At 32.7% G+C, this 24,798-nt stretch overlaps 4 protein-coding genes across 5 annotated transcripts; 1 reads left to right on the top strand and 3 right to left on the bottom strand.

Moving 5' to 3' along the window:
* Positions 1-1,138: 1,138 nt before the first annotated feature.
* Positions 1,139-3,787, bottom strand: LOC127096889 (palmitoyl-acyl carrier protein thioesterase, chloroplastic). Its single transcript, XM_051035424.1, has 6 exons — positions 2,883-3,787; positions 2,592-2,725; positions 2,148-2,261; positions 1,891-2,059; positions 1,731-1,799; positions 1,139-1,639 (listed from the first exon to the last, which is right to left on the bottom strand). The coding sequence occupies exons 1-6, from the start codon at positions 3,231-3,233 to the stop codon at positions 1,292-1,294; spliced, it is 1,185 nt and encodes a 394-aa protein (XP_050891381.1). The 5' UTR covers positions 3,234-3,787; the 3' UTR covers positions 1,139-1,291.
* A 125-nt stretch (positions 3,788-3,912) lies between these two features.
* LOC127096888 (origin of replication complex subunit 4) lies at positions 3,913-8,781 on the bottom strand. The gene is made up of 16 exons (XM_051035423.1): positions 8,621-8,781; positions 8,454-8,544; positions 8,321-8,377; positions 8,147-8,194; positions 7,285-7,335; positions 7,153-7,196; positions 7,015-7,078; positions 6,730-6,816; positions 6,392-6,483; positions 6,231-6,312; positions 5,714-5,799; positions 5,514-5,623; positions 4,852-4,944; positions 4,716-4,780; positions 4,438-4,581; positions 3,913-4,242 (listed from the first exon to the last, which is right to left on the bottom strand). Exons 1-16 carry the CDS (start codon positions 8,740-8,742, stop codon positions 4,207-4,209), a joined length of 1,272 nt encoding a protein of 423 aa, XP_050891380.1. The 5' UTR covers positions 8,743-8,781; the 3' UTR covers positions 3,913-4,206.
* An 11,010-nt stretch (positions 8,782-19,791) lies between these two features.
* LOC127098011 (sec-independent protein translocase protein TATC, chloroplastic) lies at positions 19,792-22,462 on the top strand. Of its 2 annotated transcripts, none has more exons than XM_051036510.1 (4): positions 19,792-20,185; positions 21,208-21,515; positions 21,643-21,933; positions 22,013-22,462. In XM_051036510.1, the coding sequence occupies exons 1-4, from the start codon at positions 19,942-19,944 to the stop codon at positions 22,220-22,222; spliced, it is 1,053 nt and encodes a 350-aa protein (XP_050892467.1). In that variant the 5' UTR covers positions 19,792-19,941; the 3' UTR covers positions 22,223-22,462. The 2 variants fall into 2 exon arrangements, with proteins under 2 accessions (XP_050892467.1, NP_001413900.1); NM_001426971.1 differs by having other exon boundaries at positions 19,795-20,185; positions 21,199-21,515; positions 22,013-22,365.
* A 299-nt stretch (positions 22,463-22,761) lies between these two features.
* Positions 22,762-24,276, bottom strand: LOC127098010 (uncharacterized). Its single transcript, NM_001426972.1, has 3 exons — positions 24,001-24,276; positions 23,578-23,787; positions 22,762-23,484 (listed from the first exon to the last, which is right to left on the bottom strand). Exons 1-3 carry the CDS (start codon positions 24,176-24,178, stop codon positions 22,808-22,810), a joined length of 1,065 nt encoding a protein of 354 aa, NP_001413901.1. The 5' UTR covers positions 24,179-24,276; the 3' UTR covers positions 22,762-22,807.
* Between the last annotated feature and the right edge of the window lie 522 nt (positions 24,277-24,798).

Below are 24,798 nucleotides of genomic sequence, written 5' to 3'. Positions count from 1 at the left end.
AATAATATGCATAAATTAAAAGAGATGGAGAAAGAAAAATATTATATATATATATATATATATATATATATATATATATATATATATATATATATATATATATATATATATATATATATATATATATATATATATGTGTGTGTTCGTCAATTTGTCTTCTCTATATCTACTCAACTTTTCGATGAGTTTTACCATCGAAAATGATAAAGTTTTCCACTATTTTAAAGTTTAAGATGCAAGAATTTTGATACAATGAATTATCAACTTGAACACTAACAATGAATTATCAACTTGGACACTAACAGCTTAATGCTTTAGCTAACATGGATCTAAAATGATAATTTTTTATGTTGATCCAGATTACCTAACTACAAATACTTGAGATCTTCAATGATCTTGATCCAACTAATTTAATAGACACAATAATTTTGCTCCAAACTTCATTCTACAAGGAAGGATTGTAATTTATCTACAAAATACAAAGTAAGATTGAATGAGTTAGAATTGTGATTGAAATACTTTATAGAATAAGGGGTAAAAATAATTAACAGACTAGATGAAGATGTGCGACTTTGGAGGAGTTAGGTATATTTAAAAAATGTTACTGAATGGGTGAAAAGAGTTTAATTCGTGTTAGATTACCATTCGATCACAAAATTGTGGATATTATTTTTTAGACACACTTTATAATGAATTTTATTAAGTAAACTTTCATAAAATTTGTGAGAAATAAATAAGGTGTGATAAGGTACCATTGGGAAAACCTCAAATTTAATAGATAGAAGGTAGAAATTGAGATATATGTTTATCATATAATTTATTTATTTTTGGTGAATATATAACTAGAATTCATTATAAATAAATTATGAAATTAATTACTATATAATGTCAGTGTAAAAAAATTTACACCGTCGATTCATCACCATCATCCATTTGTATTACTTTATAGACTTTTAAAATAAAAGTCAAACTTCTTTTAATATCCGACGTCTATGATTAACTGACGGTGTAAAATCTTTTTACACTGTCGGTGTATTTCAATTAAACTCATAAATCATTATCATATATTTGACAGAAGTTTCATGAATTACATAAGCAACATACACATAACTTTTTAAATTTCATTGATCATGTCACTCACTTTCTTTATATTTTTTTTCTCCTAATGCTCTTGGCTTTTTCCCATAATGTCTTTTACATTTAAGCCAAAATTTTCATAGTTCACACACACCAAAGCACAGATTGAAGTTTGTTCTTTCTCAGTTCCCAAAAACTTCTTCAACATACATTACTATGTAGAAAATGGACATGTAGTGAATTTCCTCTTCCATGTAGTTTTTCCTCTAACAATTTCTTCATTTTGTTTTTCTCCCTTAGCTTGTAAAAGATGTGTATACTTCATTGGCCTATGCTCAAGGTAGCTCAAAACTCCACCACCATTTATAATATCTGATGATGCCAATGATAATCCATTGATCAAATTTGTGCAATAATCTGGTTCAATAATTCCATTAACTACTATTTCATCTTCTTCAGGTTCACATAGTGACTCAACTATATCTGAACTTCCACATTCCTTTCTATATTCTAATATGATTCCAGATAATTGGTGACTCTCTAGAATTTGATCTGGTATGGTCTGTAAAATAATCAATAATTAAAAAAAAAAAACTAAAGTTAACTATATGATATTTTAATAATTATGAGTAGGTTCATTTTTCTGAAGTTACCTCTAGCATCCATCTTAGATACTTTACATTATTAACATGTTGGTTCATGTCTAAGTCACTTCTCTTAGGCTGCAAAGAGGACAATGATACAAAATCATTAATTATACACGGGCGTGATACTAAGGATTGTGACACGAGCGCGATTAAAACGATGTCATACCTTTAAATTGGAGTTCGTGTATTTCGCCTCTTTGTTCAATTTGACGATTTTTTCGGGAGCGTCTTCTTTGATTGCTTGGTTTGAAATAAACCAAGGTGCGAGTTCTTCCCTCACCTCTTCTGGCATTTTCGAGAGGCGTCTTGTTTTACGGTTCATCATCACCCATGTGCTGGTTTAGTTAAGTGCTAATCTCGATTAGAACATGTATGAGGTAAGCCTTCAAAAATGTTAGAAAAACCGTGCTAGACATAGGATACCTTGTTGCGCGGGCGAAAATTTGGCCTGTGGCTTGACTTCTTATGAGCCAGTCGCGTCGCATTCCGTTCTTGCCCGATGCTCCAACCCATGTGTCGATTTCAAGTACCTCTCCCCTGTCACATGTTAAGTGTATATTCTATTTGTTATTATGGTTCTGTTATGGCCCATGATGGATTAAAATATGGAGTATTGTAGTGAAACTCTATGCAATGCATATGTATATTTAAATTTAAAAGAGAAAGTTGTCTGCCACCAAAAGAGTATAGGACAAGAAATCTCAATTAACATGGAGAAAACTCCTAGGAAAACCTCCAAGAAACAGTACATTTTTGTCATGTATGGCATGAAAGTTATCAAATTGGATCACATTAATTTGTGTTTTGTCTTTGTATAATACTTAATAGATTAATAGTAGTTATTGAAAAAGAGGAACTTTTAATTACCAGATGGGATAATAATCAATGAGAACTTGCATTCTTGAAACAACCCATATGAGATCATTCTTCATCATTCCATGTGTTGCTCCAAACCCATCACTCAGTAATCCAGACATCCATACATGGTTCAATGCTGTTTCCTGCATAAAATTAAAGATAATGTTAATTGAATGTAATTACATATGTTAGTGTCAGACACACGCATATCAGATACCAGACATATCTTCGACCTGAAGTGTCGGTATCATTAATCTTAGGAAAACAATAGAAATAGTGTAATGACAGAGATTGAATTGCCTGAAGAAGATTGAGGATGCTTTCAAGTGTTGCGGTTTTATCAGGACCGACTTCATAGGACCTAATGACGACGGTCTGTCTATAACCAACACCAACAATGAGACCTTGACGATGGGAATCAACCAATTGCTTCTTTGTCGGTATGTTCTGTCGTTGGCCGTTTTCAACAAGAGTTGTAGGTGCAGCTTCAGCTGTTTGACTAAGTGATTCGACTTTTATCGGAGACCTAAAACTCCCATTCATCCGTATGCTACTGTTACCATTCAATTGTTCATGATGATTTTCTTTCATAGAACAGCACCTTACAAGAAAGGGAGAAGCTGAATATGTAAAATTAGTAACAGCAGCCATTTTTTTTGTTTTTTTTTTTAATTTCAGTCTCCAAATGATATGGAAGGGGAGAGAGATTGGAAGTGGAAGTTGTTATTTATAGTTTAGAGTTAGGACGGATTGAACAAAGAAATGTATTATTAGAATGAGAGACAAAAAATTGAACCTTGTGATTATTTTTTTAGCTGACAAATCAAAGAGGTATTACATGGTTTTTGATGCTTGTGAGAAAGGAAATCAAATGCATAACCTTGAACTGATCGATGAGATAAAGTGAGACAAAAGCAACTGTTTAGTTTGTGTCAGGAAAATTTGTGAGTTTGTGAAATATAGACAAAACATATGAATTCTCTTTCAACATTAGATACTCTGATAACTTGACATCATAAACCATTTTTTGACAAGATCATAAACCTTGTCATCTTCTATATTAATAATAATTTAGTCATCTTCATAGTGCACAGTGCCTAGTTATATTTAATACATACGTGTATGACTGAATTGGTAATAGTATAGTTGCTAAGAAATTTTTAGTGTATGCTAATTTGTGGTATTAAAAAATTAACTTTCACCTTACCTCAATTTCATTAATTTTAGAGGATAAATTATTATGATATTCAATTCATTTTAAGCAAACTCACATTTTAAAATCAATTTATTTATTCTGCTTGGTTATTATGCAAGTAAAGATACATGTTACTTATTGTACTGCATCTGTAAAAAGTTAGATGTACACTTCATTGTGTGTGCAAGTGAAAACTGTTAAGAGGTAGCTTGCTGAATACTTTGATGGCATAACTTGCCAATACATAAGGGATTACACATACAGAAATTTGATTGTTCAAACATTTCCATGTACATCAATTATAATCAAGGAAAAGTGTTGACAAAACAAAATAAATCTGTCTTCATATCAAGCCGATCTTTTCAAAATTTTGAATCATACCACATATATGACCAACTGATGCAGCAAAATAAGATGGTCTTCAAGGGTTTAGCCGTCACGTTCTACTAATTTTTGAAGGATAGCCTGCCAAAACATGCAAATAATAAATTATGCTTCGATCACTTAGCTTCGCATATGTGACATAACAGCGATCGAAAGAAGTTATAAATATAGTAAAAGCAGAAAACAAGTATAACCGAAAACTCATGTGATTCATATTTCTTAATGTAGCATAAATATAAAATACAGGTGGACGACTTGTTTTGTCGGTTAACTTACGGGGCAAGAATGATAAGCCTTTAGTCCTTGGTGCAGTTCAGCGGATGAAATTAAGAGCTTTACAGGACGAAATTCAACGGATAAACTATGTCCTCGGTTGTCTGTGAAACATATTAGTTCACAGTGTATAAGGTGTTCAAATGCCTGCACACACAATAAAGATACCATCAAATAAGCTTGGATCGGTGTCAAATGATCATAGAAAACATAACATTACAATCATTTACTCATGTAAACATGTTTCGCTTTAAATGAATCATCAAAGCAAGTGCACACACCCTTAAACAGACGTTCCGGGCATAGTAATCAGACGTCTGGAAAGAATCATGTATGCTTTTATACTCTGCAAGATATGGCAGACACGTTAAGGTATGAAGATATAAGAATAATGAAATAAAAAACAACAAATATCACCTTTCATTACTGCATTGAAGTTACATAAACTTTTCTCTTTAACTTCCAATCTCTTCATGCATACCAAAATATATAGTTCTAATATGGAACAATCTGTTTACAATGAAGATAAACCAAAAAAATCATTAGTTTCCTCATGAAGATCAAAGGGAGAAATTTGAAAATGCAATGGCCTTTTTTTCTCTTTTAGGCTTTTTTCAACTAAAGAATATGGCAATGTTTTGCAGACTGAAATGCGACTCATCCTTCGTATCGCAGTTAATAAGTCGTCATCAGAGTTTAAGAACCCATTAAGTAATTTTTATCCAAGACTATCATCTCATATGCTACAAAGTTTTCTCTCCCTTAACACAAGGATTATATGGAAAATTCATGTGTTAAAATTACAAGATTCGCATGTTAGGTCTTCAGCCTGGACATAAAGTCCTATAACAAAATAAATACATTACCAATTTTAAATATGCTTGTGCATTCTTCTCTTCCTATCATGTAACGTCGTAAGAGTTTCTCAAGGTTAAGATCTTTTTAAATCAAGTCTTGGTGTCATCAAAGAAGAAAAAATACATGAATACAATGGAGGGAAACTCCATTTATACGGCTGGAATTAGAAATGAAAAAAGGAGGGAACATCTCACACAATAAACTATAAAAAAATGTCATACTTTTTAAACATTCTAGTTTGGGCTGTCTCTGGATGCTTGCATACGCAGTTTCAAAGTTTTCCCTGGACAGAAACCCAGTCTGCAAATCCATATGAGAGACTGCATAGAACCTGGAAAATCAACAAACTCACTCAGTTAAGTCTAGGAGGATAGTCTATTTGAGATTGAAAAGCTAATAGAGGTGTGAACAAAACACTTACAGGAACCTCAACAAATGTTTGACAGAGGAGTCAAAATTCAAATAGTTAGTGAAGATTTCTTTAAACTTTTTGTCTTCTATAATATTCTGTAATTAGTAAAGGATTTCTTGTCCAGGTATGGAAGTGTGAATTTTCAATAAATAAAAAATACAAAGGCGTAAATTTCCCTAAACAAATGATAATGTTTAGGTACGTTAAATAGCTGTTGTAGACGAACCAATTATTCATTGAAACACAAATGCAATGAATGCAATAATAGTTCTTTCTTTATGCATGGCTCACAAACTTATACATAAGTATATATGAACTTCTGGCCAAAATGCAAAAACGTATGCAATATGGGTTAGAAACAAATTATTAAGTTTTCACAATTGTAGAATATAGCAGGCATACAAACATCAATCCAAGCGCTTTGCAAAATGAATAAATTACTGTAATGGATGTCCCTCCTGTTCATTCTGAAGGCCCTCTAACCAACTAGATTCAACATAAAAAACCTTTGGAATAAAAAGGATACTTGAACTTTTTTATTAAATTGAACAGCATAATCAGATGGAAGGCTTGAATCTATTGGCAATGTCAGCATATGCGCCAATAATCTGCATAATAAGTCAAAATAGCAGTGTTTGACATCATATTCAGCATAGTCCATTTCAAAGGCAATTACAGTTTATCTACCGTTGTGAATCTTCTATTGAAGGTGGTATGAACAGCAGCTTTCTGTGTGAAAAACGAGATCGTACTCTTTTCTCCAATAGCTGATCTGCATCCTGCGTGGTCAATTGTCTTAATTTGTAAAAGTTATCTCAATATTTCTAAGCACCTTATGCAACGATAGATTCTCAAAATATATGAGCGAAACAAATTGGAAAACTCCCAACCAATAATTATACTTTGTAAATCACAAAACAATATCAAATTAAAGAAATCCTTTTATTTTTTAAATATGTATTGGCGTTCAGATTTGATGACATTCATAGCTACTGGAAAAAAGGAAATAACTGTAAAGCACATACCAGGCGGCAACTAATGCCTATTACTACCGCTTGTGATGATACTGACTGCATTGCATCTAGCAAGCTATAAAGTAACCGCTGTTTACCCTGCAGAAAATTAGAAAGCAGATAGAAGTAAAATGTATGGTCAATGAAGTCAAACCCAAAAATATAATAGTGAACATTTCACACTAAAATTAATTAATATAGTAAGAAGTTGATCATAATGATTAACTACAGTCATAATGAGAATTTTTCATTAAGCTTTTAGTAACAGTCAAACGGGAATAGAAAATAGAGCCTTACCTGAGCAAAAAGGTCAAACTCATCCAAAATAAATATTACAGATTTATGTGCTAATCCGCACTCCCTACAAAACAAAGATGATAAGTACTTTGGAAATTCAAAATATTTTCCTTTTTCAACAAAGAAAACTTCGCTCACTTTAGCACGGCTACCATAAATTGGGAGTTGTCATCAAATGATGCCTACAAAAGATTCATTTCAAAATCAACAAATCATTGTACCGTAGCTGCAAGTGTATAGTACGAATTGTACATCAGTAAGTCATGTTACCGCTTTTGAGAATAGCAATTGATGTTCCATGCATAACTGTCTAGCAATTTCCTGATTGATCATCATTTACAACAACAGATGAGATATTATACAAGAAAAGGCAGCAGTGTAACTTAAATCTACTAGTTCAAACAATTTCCATAATAAGATTTATAAACTCTATAGCCCACTAATAGAAGCATCGCCAAAAATAATCTAAGAGGCACCGTCCATCACCATCCAATGATTCAAATTCCTTCGAAGGTTCACAAATTCGTAGCAGGAGAGAGATTTAACAGGAATTCAGAAAGGCCTTTGTCACAGTTACTTAATAAGATTAAGAATCTATTTTCAACTATTATTATGTAGTTTATTTCACCTTGCCAACCAATGTCCCTTTATTATTTAGGCCAAATCGAAAAACACAACTACGGAAACAAATTAAGAAAATAAGAAGCCTAAGATTACAAATAAAACAAAACTAGCTTCACCAAAATCATCGTCGTCGTCATTAAGCCAACACACAACATAAACAATCTCAAAAATCAAGATAAATTAGAAGATTATTTACTTTAGAGAATAAAAAAAGGCAAATATCCATAATTCAAATCCTGATGATGGAAATAGAATTGCCTTTGTTGGGAGCTATCAAGCACGGACCCCAGAAACGTTACTGACGCTTAGTAATAATTGAAAGAATGAATAAATTAAATATAATCACAAGTATCGGTCTCAGTTTCAGATACCGACACTGAACCAGACATGCCTAAACCGATACTCTACATTCTCATGGAATTAAACCTATAACTACCGACTATCGGAGGATTAAAACAACGAGGCAATTAAATTATAGTATAATAAGTGTTTGAATTAGTATGAGAACCTTGAATGCAGAGATATCATCACAATGCAAAAGCCCACTCAACCTAACCTGCAGACATACATGAAACCGTAATTCAGAGTGAAAAACAAACATTCACAGTGACATATATAAAATGGATAAAATGATTAAATAAGTTTCTTATAATTTATGGAGGTAAAGAATTGAACTGAATACCACTGAAATGGAATCTGGATACTGAATCAACAAATCTTGAAGAACGAGATCCAAAACCTAAAAAAACAAAACAAAATGAAACACAAACGGAAGAAACCCTTGAATTAACCGGTGGCTGAATAGAAGAACAAACCGCAAGCTTCCCGGAGCCACGTGGACCGAGGAGAAGAATAGAATTGTTGCATGCTTCCGCTACTGAACTTGATATCATGAATTTCAACTTGCTGAGGATGAAAATTGATGAAATCAGTGAGAGTTAGTGATGATTTGATAGTTGAAATGAGAAAGGAAATTCTATACCTGTAGTTTCCGTCTGGAGAATCTTTGAAGATGAAACCGGTGTCGCAGATTCTGCTACGAAGGAGATTCAATGCTTCCACTATGTGATGATTTTCTCTCTCCGATACGGTTGCCGGTGCCATTGCCGGTGATACAAGATTATTTGGCGGGAAGAGAACAATAACTATGACTATTTATTTTATTTTTTTTATTTTATAGAAGAAATCAAAACAAACGTACTCTCTATCAAACGAGGTAGGCCCAACACATATGTGTGATTTTTTTTTTAAAATAAGGGGTGGGAAAAGAAAACGTTTATTTTTTTAAATGTACAATCATAAAATTTAACTAATATTTTTTATTATTAATTTATGGATAATCCTAATGACTGTAAGTTAAAAATTCACCTATAGAAAATTTATATTAAAAAAACTAATTAAAAATTTATATAAATATTAAAATTAATATATAATTTTTAAGATAATCTTTTTTTATTTAATTCTTAACTTATATTTTATGGTTTTCTGAGAATTGTATGAATATAAAAAACCAAAATTGTAATTACACACTATTTTACATGAGATTATCAATTTATTGATTTTTTTATTGAGAATTAATGTAGAGATTTTATAAACTAGTTAAAGAATTAATATTTATTTATTAAAGATAAAATATAATAAAAATATAAATAAATAAATAAAAACAAATAAAAAATTCAGGGGACAAGAATTATAATTAGAATGAAAATAAAAAATAATTCAAATCTTTGTCTAAGAGAGATTAGATGAAAATCAAAAGGACGGAAAAAACCGATTGTACCAAGCAAATTTGTGACATCTATCAAAAGTCTCTTGAAATAAAGTTTGTTTGACATGTTTCAAGGCATGCATAACAATCTGGTTGTTATTTGATAAATCTTCTAAAGAAAGTTAATTTGTGACTACTTCATCATGATGTTACTTACAAGACAAAGTGTCAACTTAGGCTAAATCAAATACTTCATTAAAATAAGCAAAAAAATTCTTGATCCGAAAGAAATTCTATGAACAACATTGTTGCCTCATAACTCAACATTGATAATGTAATTTATAAAAGAAGAGTTGATAGGAGCATTAGTCAATGCTAAATAAATTTCTCTGAAACATATAAGTTTTGATCAAATTTTAAAATAAAAATCGACCAGTTAAAAGGCTCAGACGGATAAAAAATAAGATCGAAAAAATAGTCAAAAAATTAAAACGAACACGTCAAGTTAAACTACATGAACCGTAGATCAAGAATACTGACGTCTGTAAGCTCGATTTTGAAAAAAAATTGCCCGTTAATTCTGCGTATATTTGAGAAACGATTTGACTGATTTGTCTGTAGATCCGAAAAATTATTTTGGTTGATATTTTAAGCGTTACACAGAACAAAATACATATTGTGATAAGTATAAAATGCAGATGTCTTGTGAATGTGTTGATCTACTGATCGAATAACCACGAATAGACAATCAGATGCAAATGAATCTCTCTTGGAGCATTTACTTCTGATTCCTAATCACAATTAAAACTCTACAGGTATTCAGATGACGATAATAGTTTGAATTGTCACCCGTTGGACCTCTGAAACATGATAAAATGAAGTTGACGATGCACTGAGACTGGGAAATCAAGTTTTTTGATTTCTTAATCAACGGGTGACTGAATGAACATCATCAAGACCAGATTAAACTCCAGAAATCCTGACTTTTTATCTAAACCTTGATGAATGCTTCTGACTGAAAGAAATGTATGACAAAAACGAACAATTTTTTGCTATGCTGATACAGGTGAAAAACACAGGATAAAATTTAGGGTATGACAAAAGGCTTCATATGATTTGAAAGCGAGGAACATAATCATTTATGCACTAAATGCTAAAGTGTTATATTCGATTTCACATCATATGAGTGCTAAAGGTATGTGGGATGCTCTCCAAAATCTCTATGAGGGAACGGAGGACGTCAAGGATTCTAAAATCAATATGTTTACAGAGGAGTTCAAACTATTTACTATGGAACCCGGTGAATTTGTGGATTCCATGCAAACTAGATTCCTCCATTTGATCAACAAACTACGAGATTTAGATAAAACCTTTTTCAACAAAGATTTTACTAATAAAATATTGAGATCCATGTGCATGGTGTGGCAACCAAAAGTCACCATAATAAAAGAAGTAAATGATCTTAGTATTTTGGATATTACAAAATTGTTTGGGAAGTTAGTCGAGTATCAGAGTGAGCTGAAATGACTCACCGATGGTGAAGTAAAGTAAAAAAATAAAGAGAAAGGGAATGAAGAGAAACAATATCTTTTTTTGAAAGTTTCATCCTCAAAAGTAAAGAAGTCAATTGAAGAAAGTGACGATTGTGACGAAGAAGTTTCCAAAAAAGGAAGAAATGGCTTTATTCGTCAGACGCTAGATATCTTAAAAGAAACAAGCTTAAGCATACTGACAAAGGTCTAGTGAAATTCAGAAATACTCATCCATCAAAGAAGGAACACAAGAAAAAAGATGATGATATCACACGCAATGAATATGGTAAATTGGGACACTGTAGAGCTACACGTTCAAATCTCACCAAACATCATAAAATCAAAGACAATGCTTTCTACAAGATGGAGGGAAAATCTTCCAAAGATCGTAAAGCCTACATCACGTGGGAAGAAAAGGTATAGAGCTCCTCCTCTGATTCTTGCTCGAGTTCAAATGATGAGTGTGTCAAATTTTGCTTGATGGCACGAAAGAAAATTGGAACTTCAAAGGTATATAATTATGATTCTGAAAATGAGTATACTTATGGTGAATTGCCTAGTGCTTTTAATGATATGTATGTTGATACCATTAAAGTGTTTAAGAAAATTTCTCTCCAAAAATAAATTATTGATACACTTGAACATAAGATAAAAAATCTTAATTGTGCTTTAGATTGTTTAAAGGAAGTTCATACATCTCTTGTGGAAGAGCGTTGTATTGTTTCAGATACTTTAGTTGAAAAGATAGAAGTTGTGGAATATGTTAGTTGTCCAATTTTAAAAACTGAAAATGAAACTCTTAAAGTACATTTGACACATGTTGCCACACTATCTAATACTTGTTCTAGTTCTTCAAGTGAAATAGGGAAGGTTTTTAAGAAAAACCCTCATGTGATTTGGAGACATAGAAGAATTGTTCCATCTAAATCTATTTGCCATTATTGTGGGGATAAGGGTCACGTCAGGCCTTTTTGTCATGTTAGGAACATTCAAGTTCCCAATGGTAAAATGACATGGATTCCTAAATGTAACTTAACTAACACCCAAGGACTCAACTAAAATTGAGTACCTAGTTCTATCTATTGTTGTTTTGTGCAGGATTGTCTAGTAATCTTTATGGATTCTCAAGACAGATGAAGGAAGATGTATCCAATCATATTTGTCACTGTATTGCATTCTTTTTTCTATACTAGTCTTGTTACTTACTAACGCTACTTGTGCATAAAGTTTAGTCCTAGATCATCATAATTGGTAATGTCGTTTTATTCTCCTTTATCTTCGTGTAGTTGCATTTTATTTATCATTTTTCACATTATACATTGTTTTGCATTAGAAAAATTTATTCATGTTGCATTTGATGAGTCCTCACCCCCAAAATACGGGGAAAGGCATTTGTTCTAATATTTCAAGTTTGATAACAGAAAGATTAATCGACAATGAAAGTTCAAAATAGGATCCCGATGCGAAAATAAAGGATAAGGACATTACAGAAGATAAGGAGGAAAGCTTACATGAGGATGACAAACAAGAGGCCTCAAACCAGCTACCTTAAGATTAGACAATTGATCAATGCATTTTGATACACTTTCTTCTACTATTGTACTTAGGCATTTCCTTAGTTTATTTTACTTATTTTACTATTTTATTATGTTTTTAGATTTAAGTTTATTTTTTGCTTTATTTTATTTTCGTACTTTATTTTCAGCATAAATAATTATTTGATACATTGTCACTATGCAGATCATAACTTGGGCTATAGGAATCGGATTGATGCGTTCTAATATGCGTTGGAAAGCTAAGAGAAAGAACTACAAGTTTTACGTTGAAGTCAAAAGCAAATTAGGAATGAAGAATGGTCTAATAATTCTTTGAAGTTCCAGACTTAATTAAAATAGTTAGTTTGGGCCAATTTTTGTAATTTTCGGGCCGGATCCTATAAGGGCCCGAATTTGCCTTTTATTATATTAGGTCTTTCACTAGTATAGTAATCCTAATTCTGAATTTTGATGATACAATATTGCTTAGAATATTTCATGGAGAGCTAATTCCCAAAGAGTTGATATGTTGTATTCGAATTCCACTTTGAGGTTTTTATTAATTTCAATTTAATTTCAATTTCTTTTCAATTCTTCCTATATACTTGTTTGCTTAATTTGATTAATTTTGTTTGCTTAACTCGATTGTTTCTTATAGGATAGAGTTGATTAAATTTGATTGTTTGTATGATCCTTAACTATAATCACATTAGCGTAGCTTTTTCGTTATCGTGTTTGATTAAGTCACGTTTGCTTAATTCGCGTCTGCTTAAATCTGTTTGCTTAATTCGGAAATTAGGAACATACATCATATAATACCAATTTGCGCTTGTCAGTGGGTATTGTAATCGAATGAGATTGAATCCGCTAGGGAATTGAAATTATAAGAATCGATGATAAGTCAGAAATCGATACAATAGATTAGCTTATTTATCAATTTTGTTTTTACCTTTAATCATCTTCGATTTAAGTTTTGAACCTTAAAAAATCCCTTTTTTCCATTCGTTTGGTTATAACATTCAAGAGTCCTTGTGATACGATATTCGAGTGTCGCTTCCGTTTTACTACACTTTTAAACTCGTTTTTGACCCGTGTCCTAGGAGATATCAAAAGAGGAAGTTTGCAAACGGAAGCCATTGGTGTATAAGTATGGTGTTTACTTCAAGCATCCACATACAAAAAGATGAAAGAGGAGTGGATTTCTACATAACCAGATATTGAGGTATAATCATATCCTTACTCTATTTAATCGCAAGTAGGCTTGATATCATGTTTAGTGTGTGCATGTGTGCTAGATGTCAAGCATCGCCTAAGGATTCCCACTTTAAGATCGTTAAACGTATTTTGAGGTATCTTAATGGAACCTTTAATCACGGTCTTTTGTATCCAAAGGTAAGGGCTTGTAGCTTAGTATGATATTCTGATTCCGATTTTACGGGGTGCAAGTCGGATAAGAAGAGTACTAGTGGTACTCTCCACTTGTTTAGAAGTCGTTTAGTTTCTTGGCATAGTAAGAAACAACATAATATTTTATTTCCACTGCTAAGGTTGAATATGTAGACGCCGATAGTTGTCATGCACAAGTCTTATGGCTTAAGAAATAACTATTGGACTACGATTTAAAACTTGGTTATGTTCCAATTAAGTGCGATACACTAGTGCTATAAGGCTTACTAAGAATCTAGTAATACACTCACAGACTAAACACATTGAGATTCGACACCATTTCCTAAGAGATCATATGGAGAAAGGAGACATTATTTTTTAGTATATTGACATGAAAAGTCAGCTTGCTGACATTTTTACAAAATCGTTGTCTTCTGAATCCTTCGACATAATTTGTAGGAACTTGGGAGTCTTAGACACATATTACCTTAAGTAGAATGAGGTTTTGGTTTTTAATTTTGTTTGCTATATATTTTGATTGCACTAACACTTTCTTATAGAAAATTGTAGCTTCTATCAACCTACAATGGTGTGTCTTTAACCCTTGTATCATTCTATGTGTTTTGTGCTAGAGATATGCATTGGTTTGCTTATTTCCTCCATATCTCATTGATTCATCTCTAGCTTATGTCTTTGATTATCCTTACATGCATTTAAGTCTTTTAAACGCATATTGATAATTATGTGCATTACAATATTTGATTACTTGTTCTTGCATTATTTATGATTGTTGATGCATACCTTGATCTACAAGTTTGATCAATTAATTGTTAGTTATTGAATGTTTGTGTTGCATATCTATTTGCATTATGTGCTTATGACATATTTATCTTCGTTGAATATGTGATCATGATTATTGTATATACTTCTTAGCTGTTTAGCTCATATTATCTTTGGAATTATATGTTTGTGGTTGTTTCCTAGGTTTTAGACGCATTTCTAACTATCTGCTTTTGATGTTGTCAAAGGAGGAAAAGGTGTAATGAGTCTAGAATTGTTTTATGCATTTTTATGTTTTGATTTGTTTGTGTACAATGTTTCAAGGGGAGTTATATGCGTTACTCAAAGGTCGACTCAATTTCAAGTGAAAGCTTTCCAAGCATAAAAAAGGGGGAGATTGTAGTTGAATGTCCCTACTATCGGATTATTTTGTTGCTCGTCTTATCATTTTCATTTGTATTTTTATTTCAAATCGTTGAGTCTTCTTCATGATTGCATTCATCATGTTTAGCATGCATAAAACCTTGGTTAAATTTGATCTTGATCTAAATTCTCTTTTATCAATAGCATACGATAGTGAAATGAAATCACCTTGTGTTTTTGGATAAAATTTGATTCAAGGTATAATCTCAATAAGACTTTGAAACTTTGAAACTTTGAAACTTTGAGATTTTACAACATTGATTCGAATCAGACAGTTTTACACTGAATTTTTGATTCTGATCAAATTGGAAAGTAGCTCAACTCAACAATTTGATCCTGATCAAATGTTTTACTTTATCTTTATCATTTTCCTGGGAACAAATTTTGTCTGATTTGATTCGAATCATAATTTGTACATGATTCAAATCAATTTCATTTTTTTTACAAATCATGGTTGATTCTATTTGATTTGATTTGAATCAAACTTTAAACCCGATCTGAATCAAATTATTTTGCCTAAAAATCATGTCAGTTCTGGGCCATTTGATTTGAATCACATTTTGTTCTTGATTCAAATCACAAGGCTTGTGAATTGAATCATGTATTCCCTGATTCGAATCAACTGGCATATTTTTCAAAAATTAGGTATTTCTTTTATTTCATCTCATTTTTGCTCATTTGATTCAAATCATATTTTTCTTGATTTGAATCGAACTACCTTTTTTCAACAATTTTGTGTGCTTCATCTCAAGCACATATAAATCATTATATGCCATCATTCAAACATAACATACATCATTCTGTTAAGACTTTTTTGTGTAATTTTATATGAAAATCAATTTCCTCTATTTTGAATGTTCAAAGTCTTGCTATGAATTTCTCACATCTTCAACTTCAATTGAGTTCAGGTTTTGATAACTAGAGTTTTGAGATTGATTGAAGGAGACCTATACTTGAAACTAACTGTTCTTAGAGATCTTATTTAGTTTTCAGGTTGTTAGCAAGAAAAGGGGTTTGTCAATAGTGGTGACAAATTCCATTGAAAAGAAGTAGGTTCTTCTCTCCAGCATTGCCTTATTAGTAATTGTGTGGAAGACTACAGATAAGGCGGAGTTCTTCTCAGATCTTCAGACAATATCATTGCCTAAGTAATTAGTAGGTTCAAGGGGTTGATTGCTACACACGAAGGCTTTGAGCAAAATTGGTGTTATTGGAAGGTTTAAGAAATGTACTCGAGTAAAGATTATGTAGAAGAGTTTGACAAGATTGCTAAATACAAGTCAATATCCAAATTAGGATATTTATTTTCTCAACTGTAAATTGTGGATTGGTGATTGTATGAGCTCTTGGAAATATTTGTCAAATAACAAGGAGCTATGCGGGTTCTAATGAAAACCATTGAAGAGTGCATGTAAGCCAAGCGAGGACGAATGCTGAAGCACTATAAATCTTGGTGGAATCTTTCTAACTCTACTCTTGCATTTATATTCGTAGTGATCGAATGATAGGTTTTTCAATTTCTACGTATTATATCATTTTGTTCTTGATAGCGATTAATTCGTAAAGCTTAGGTTTTATTGGAATTGGACAACTAGTCAAGCTAGTATCATAATTGATAAATCTGAAAACGAATTGAATTTAGTAATCCATATTGAATCAATTGTGTACACTTCTTGTGACTACACAACTTAAATCAATTCATACCAAACATTTTCTTGTTTATAATCTTGGATATTTTTTAAATGAACCGTGTGTTTGCTTGATCATAATCGATTGTATAATTTTCATTTTCGCTTCAAACCTTCTGCTCGCAGCTTATTTTTAGAAACACTTAGATTTTGGAAAATGGTCGTTGCATTTTTAATTTGGGTCTATTCAACCCCCTTTAGATCGTTTTTCTACTTCCATATTCACACCCAACATTCCCTTCTCTAAAAGTATAACCATGGCAAATATGAAGACGCAATATTACCAAACATCAAAAATAGGATGGAAAGGGAATCACATAAAACAAACCATTGGATTGTGAGGTAATGATTAATTTGTTGTCCTTTTACTCTATTAAATGCCTATGCTTAATGTTGAATATTACATGTGTGCAGGTGAATATGACTACGAGGTTAGGCATATATCACTAAATGGAGAAAAATATGTTGTTAATCTTTCCAAGAAAGAATGCTCATGTAGAATGTGGATGCTGACAGGGTTGCCATGTTATCATGCAATGTCATGCATGAAGGATCAACATTTACAAATTAATGATTTTGTACCTGACTGTTACAAGAAGGAACTCTATGAAGCTTGTTATTCACCAATTATTTATCTAGTTAATGGAGAAGCTTTGTGAACTAAATATGATGTTGTTGATCTCCAACCACCACCAATAAAGAGACAACCTAGAATGCCCAAGAAAAAGAGGAATAGAGAAGCTGGAGAAATGGTGAGGGATGAGACATACTTGAAATGGGAAAACCATGGAATCAAGTGCAGTCGTTGCCATAAGGAAGGTTACAACAAGGCCACCTGTAAACTGCCACAACCAGTGGTACCTCTAACTCAGGTAATAGAAGGAGCCTCAACTCAGGAACCACAAGCAATGATTTAAAGTCAGCCACCACACCTAACAATTTCAAGTCAGCCACCACAACCAACAGTTTCAAGTCAGCTACCACCCAAAAAGAAAAAAAACTTCAAAAGGGTAGAAAGCATGTTTCAAGTCAACCTTGATGTTTATTGTGATGTTTGTTATGCATTATAATAGCTTTTTGTAATGTTATTTTAGTTCCTTATAATGACTTATTGACAATGGCTTATAATGCCTTTTTGTAATGTTATTCTAGTGCCTTATAATGGCTCATTGACAATGGCTTATAATGCCTTTTTGTAATGTGATGTTAGTGCCTTATAATAGCTTATTGACAATGACTTGTAATGCTTTCTTGTAATGTTATTGATATTCCTTGTAATGGATTAATGACAATGGATTATAATTGTGTTGTGATATGCATTATAACAGGTTATATTTTGTTCCAGCTTTTATACCAGTTATGTATCAGTGTTAAAACAAATGAATAATGTACAAACATAACATTTTGTTAAAACAGACACTAACATTCTTCATTGAATAAACAGAAGATTAGATTCATATTGTGAAAACAAAACACTAAATTACTCTAATCCTAATTGAATTTCTTTGTTACAAACATAAGGTTCAACCCTAAGCTCAACATCCCAACCATAATGGACATTTTCAACATCCTTTAGTGTGGATAACCTTATTCTTCAATTTGTTAATTTTCTTTTTTTGCCTTTCAAGCTTCAAATCCCTTTCATCAACCAAATCATTCCCTAACCACTTGAAGAAATTACACCCCTTGTCCATGTGATTTCTGTAATTTCTACAACCCTAAAATTTCCTCCCATAGTCGACACTGTTCACATCAATAACAATACGAAAAACAATATCATCTTGCCAAAAACACTCAATTATCTTGTTTCTACGAAGCACAAATCCATATGTACCAAAGCTTGTGATTGAGGCACTGCTTGCATTCCTAGACATTGAAGCACTAATGGAAGATGGAGGAATACGAATGCACGATGGAAGATGGATGTATGAACATACGAATGCACGATGGAAGATGGATGTATGAACATACGAATGCACGATTGAAGATGGATGTATGAACAATGAAAAACAAAGGAGGAAGATGGAGATTGGGAAAACACGAACCCTAAATGGTTTATAACACATCAGAAGGGTGTTAACTTGAATGGTTGCATACCTGACATGTCACCTCAACCATACTTAACATTTTCTCACCCTAACTAATGGAAATGACCAAATACTTTAACAGAAGAGAAGTTAAGGTACCAATACGTAACGTTTTTTAGTTAAGGGATCAACATGAGACTTCGCTTAAAGTTAAGGGACCTAAGGACTAATTATGTCAAAAAAATATTTTAAAAAAACACACATTTTTTGGGGTTCAAACAATACTAGATTGCAGTGTATACGTAAGTAACAATTGTGAGTAAAAAATATCTGGGCTAAGACACATCACAATTATACCACTTGTTTATCCTACATGTTTGACCCCATGAGCTTTATGTTGTTTTGTTTCAACTCATCTACAATCTTTTTTTCTTCTACTAGGACGTAAATTGATTTTTAACCCTTCGTAGGTTTTGAACTTCTCTTATCGTCCATCTGAATTTCCTTTCTTATGCAGTTAACGTATGAGTGCCCAATACATGTACAACAATGGCAAAATTGTGGAACTTTATCATATTCAATCTCCACAAAAAAAGCAAAGCCAATCATTTCCACAAGGATTTTGTAGTTGAATTCCTTAACCAAATCTAAGTTCACTAGAACTCTCCCATAACGACTAAAATTGTATTCATATTATGGGATATAGATGGTTAATCTATCATCTTTCATACATGGAATCGAAAATTGACTTTTAAAGATTTTACACACATTATTCACTGCTTCAGCGAAAGACTTCACCACATACATATGAATTAAAATTTTAGAGGTGGATGTCAATGAAAAGGGAGGTGAATGAGCACTTTGAGGAATAAAAAAGACTTCAATGATGCTATGAGGATCGTGAAAAATATTAGGTCAATAGTGTAAATAAATTTTTTCGAGAATTTTTTCATTTTCCTTTTTCAATGACACCAACAAAGTTTTAAAAAATATGTTAAAAGACAATTTTTTTTTATTAAATATTAACATAAATAAAAATATATATAAAAAAAAACACATTTTTGGGTTCGAACAATACTAGATTGCAGTGTATACGTAAGTAACAATTGCGAGAGCAAAATATCTGGGCTAAGACACAGTACAACACGCAAACCAAATCGTATCTAACGAGAACCAACCGTTCGACGCTAAAACAAAAGCACAAACACCGTACGTGGCCGAGGTATGGGTTTGGGAACCACCACTGTTCCTACGAACATCCTTCCTCAATTCGGGTTGCACCGAACCCACTTAAACCCCATCCGGGTCAACAATTCGACCGGGTTCAGCTACCCTCTCTCTCTAAGAAAGAACAAGAGTTTTGATAGACTCGTTTGTTTCGCCGTTGATGACGAAATCAGAGAGAAGCAACAACAACAGTTGAGTACTAGTTCCACTAGACTTGGCTCCGCCGTTGAAGAAAGACCCGGTAAGTTTGAGCAAAACCCACTTTACTCAATTCAACAAGTTTTTTTTTTTTTTACTTTATAGGTCCTGTTTGGATAATCTGCTTAATTAAGTTGTTATATCATATAAGTGCTTATGTATAATCTAGAATTGATCAAACTATTTGATTATAAACTATAGGTTGTTTTCAGAGAAATTATAGAAATAAGACCTGCTTGGATAAACTGTTTAATCTCAAGTGTTTATAGCATAAGTGCTTATGAAATAGGACCTTCATAAGCTATCTTGTAAACCTTGTAGAAATAAACGGAAAATAGATTGTGGACATATCGGAAGTTGTTTCTATAAACGCGTCTGTAAGCAGAAACAACTTATGAACATGTTATTAGTTGTTTTCGTAAGCTCTTCCAAAAAGTTTCATAGGTGTTTATGCAAGAAGTTGAACTTAAATGAAGTCAATCAAACAGACTTTTAGTTAATGATTATTCCTGCAAGAGTTATAATAAATAGAAACTTCCTGAATTAACTTTTTATTGTTGTGTTAGAAAATAAGCTAGAAGTTGTTTTTATAAATTATAAGCTGTTTTTATAGCATAAGTGCTTATGAGATAAATGTTTATGTAGATGCTATTTCTATAACCAAAGATAAAATAAAGACAAACTATTTTCATTTTCGTATAACCTATAAGCCATCTTCATAAGCTATCTTGTAAACCTTGTAGAAATAAGCTGAAAATAGATTGTGGACATACTGTAAGTTGTTTCTATAAGCTCTTTCAAACACTCTCACAAGTGTTTTTTTTTCCTTGGAGATAAGCTCAAATTAGTCAATATAATTAGGCCTGTAAGCCGAAACAACTTATGAACATGTTATTACTTGTTTTTGCAAGCTCTCCCAAACAGTGTCACAGGTGCTTATGCAAGAAGATGAATTCAAATAAAGTCCATCCAAACAGACTCTTAGTTAATGATTATTCGTGCAAAAGTTGTAGTAACTAGAAATTTACTGAGTTAACTTTTCTATTATTGTGTTAGAGAATAAAGATATGATTGATGGTATAAGTGAAGAAGCATTGGAAAATTTTAAGGAAGATGGGGAAAGAAGTGCTATCTACGATTTTCTTTATCCTAGTAAAGAGCTTCTACCCGATGATAAAGAGATGAGCATATTTGATCACCTTGAAGAGCTACGAGAGAGAATCTTTATATCAGTTCTGGGAGTTGGAGGAAGCATTTTGGGATGCTTTGCGTTTTCAAAAGATTTGGTAAAGATTCTCGAAGCTCCTGTTAAATCAGAAGGTGTCCGATTTCTTCAGCTTGCTCCTGGTGAATTTTTCTTCACCACTTTAAAGGTAACATTTGTTCTCGCATATGTCTCCCGGGTGGTTTCTTCCTTCTTCCCTATCTCTGAGTTGTGAATGCGATATTTATTTTTTGGTACACATTTCATGTGAAATTTAAAAGCGCTATTCGGTGCAGGTGTCTGGATACTGTGGCCTCCTCTTGGGAAGTCCCATCATTCTCTACGAAATCATAGCCTTTATAATTCCAGGTCTAACGAAAGAAGAAAGAAAGTTTCTCGGGCCAATTGTTTTAGGCTCATCCGTTCTTTTTTATGCCGGAATAACCTTCTCCTACTTAGTTTTGGTACCTGCGGCATTAAATTTCTTTGTCAATTACGCCGAAGGCGCTGTTGAATCATTATGGTCCATTGATCAATACTTTGAGTTTGTTCTGGTTCTTATGTTCAGCACAGGCTTGTCTTTCCAGGTAATTTCTTCCTTCAATGGTTATTTGCAATGCGTTTTCTTCTAATGTTTGGCAGTAATGGAATCGAATTATATTGTAGGTGCCTATTATACAACTTCTATTGGGACAACTTGGATTGGTATCTGGAGACAAGATGCTATCGGTATGGAGGTATGTTGTAGTCGGCGCAGTAGTGGCAGCAGCTGTAGTTACACCATCGACAGATCCTCTGACTCAAGTTCTTCTAGCGGCGCCCTTATTAGGCCTTTACTTGGGTGGTGCATGGATGGTCAAACTCGCTGGACGGTAACTTTGCCGCCACATATTTCCAAAAGAAGAGCAATTTAAGCAGATGTTAATGTACATTCACACAGGAGTCTAGTGTATATTTTTACTCCTACCAGAGAATTACACTTCCTGTATTCTAGTAATTGATTAAAATTTATAATTCTGTAACTAGTTATTCCTAAATTCCATGAGGCTTTGGCATTTGGTGGTACTGTTTTTCTTTGTTGACATGGTTGCAGTTATAGATTTATGATTTGGCTTCTGTTCTACTTTTTGTAATGGCAGTACTAAAATCAATTTTTTTTATTACAATAGAAACTATACACAACTAAGAGAAGCTTTTTCAAGATGAATTATATCATTCAGTTGGTCAGAAAAGAAATAATCACATGTCCAATTTTAATTGGAGAAAATTATTATATAGAAAAGGTATTATTAGAAATGAATTTACCTGCACCAACTAATGATGCAGGTTATTGTAAGCCTATATGTATACTTATATTATAACTATATGTATATAAGAAATAAAATAAAATTATAATTCAAGAATCATTTCAGAAGTTTTACATGGTCAAAATCATTGCACAAAAGGTACAAACAAAAGAGTCTACTTATCAGCTAAGGTTATATTTTCGACACTGTCTTCTATATCAGCAATACTAGAGTTACTTAGTTCAGACACAAGCTCTTTCATTGAGCTCCTTAAACCATTGCATGTCTCTAGAAATGTGTCTGATGAACCTTGAAGTTGTCCTATTTCCACCTGCATACCATCAATAATGCTGTGGATTTTCTCCATCGCTGCTTCAATGGAAGAAATCTCTTGCGGAGGATATAGACAAGCTCCAATCTCATCAATCTGTTGACTAAGTTCCTGACAAAGCTGCAACAATTTTTCAAGCGAATCGACAAAACCACTGTTGTCATTTGGTTTTTCCATCTTAATCAAGCCTGTGATGGAGCGAATAAGTTCTTTCAGAACTGAAACCGTGTCGGACACAACCACGATGGCTCTTTCAGCGATTTTCATCTCTTCTAGTGATAGGTCGTTCCCTAATTCACCTTCACTTGAATTATCATCAGTGTCAGCTGGATCATCACTAGAACCTGGCTTCAATTCCTTCATCTCGCGTAGAACGTCTTTCACGGAAACCGCAACCTTCGTCATTCCTCGGCCAATTGCTGTAATGTTTGACGAAGGAGTCTTTTTTAGGGCAGAGCACGCTTCCCATACAACACCCACCAGTTGTGGAACTGATTGTTTCTGGACTTCATTATGGGATCCTGTTACATTCCGTTACAAAAGAATAAAAAGTTGTTAACAATTCAACAGAAAGTTAAGAAATAGTTTGAAATATGGAGAGAGAAAGAGTTTACCATATAAAGAGACAGTTTCCTTCATCAACCTGAAGCAGGAATCAACAACTTGCTTGACAGATTCATGAATACTGGAAGACAAGGTAGGTCCCGCACCTACCATGCTGCCATGAGAAACCAAGAGGAAACCTTGTAGATTGTTGAAGTAGGATGTCATATTTTCCTCAATTGCTTTTGACTCTGGTTTGTCTCCAGACCAAAGCATTCCAACTGCACAAAAGTACATAAATTTAACAACATAAACTCATACCCACTTATGCGAACAAGTGCTTCGAGATCTTAAGTTAATATTATATTATAGAAATAGCTTATACATAAACCCTAAACCCTAAATCAAATACCAAATTGAATTTCAACTGAAAATAACATCTTCGCTAAACACACTATCTTTTAACGATTACGATGAGAGAAAGAGTAAAGAACCTGTTGTAGCTTGTTTGGAAACTTGATCGGCCATTTTAAGGACGTCTTCCCAGGAGACTTTGGAATCGAAGGAAGAAGAAGAAGGAGTTTGATCCAAAACTTGTAGGGTTTCATGGATGGTGGTGAGGTGGGAACCTAGGAGAAGGTTGAGCCGCTCTTTCTCTGCTCTTGCCGGCATCTTGCTTCTGCTTGATAGCTCTCTTCTACCTCGACGGGGACGGCGGCGTTGTTAGTGTGAACCTGTGCTTATTGTGATTTGTGAACGATACAAATCATCAAACTTTATTTTTTAATTTTAAATTTTATAAACAATACTCAATAAATTTGTTTTTACATTTTTCCGTAAAATATATTCTAAAAAAGATACAATTTTTTTAATAAATGTGAAATATAAGATTTTTGTTTATAAATAAATTATCACTATTAAATGAAAAATAAAATTATATATCGCTATTAATAATTTGCATGCATCACAACTAAAAGGATGGATATACATAATTACTAGTATAATTATATTAAGGCTTAAATATATGACTCGTTTATATAAGTTAGCAAGTTTTTGGATTTTAGCTCTGTATCTTTTTTTAAAATAGTTCTTAAATGTTAAGAATCTGTTGGAATTAGTCCCTAACATCAAGTTTCACTTACAAAAACGTCTACGTGACAAACATTTCTTATCCAATTGATGAGTCATTTTGTAGCATCAATGATGTGGTTTGTATAATCTGGTGGTTTTAAAAGGAGTGATGAAATTCAAAAAATTATAGTTTTCCAATTCATTATCTATTGTTCTTTTTG

Source organism: Lathyrus oleraceus, chromosome 6 (assembly GCF_024323335.1).
Source record: "Lathyrus oleraceus cultivar Zhongwan6 chromosome 6, CAAS_Psat_ZW6_1.0, whole genome shotgun sequence".
In the NCBI taxonomy this organism is placed as follows: Eukaryota; Viridiplantae; Streptophyta; class Magnoliopsida; order Fabales; family Fabaceae; genus Lathyrus; species Lathyrus oleraceus.
This window is presented reverse-complemented; position numbering and strand designations above follow the sequence as displayed.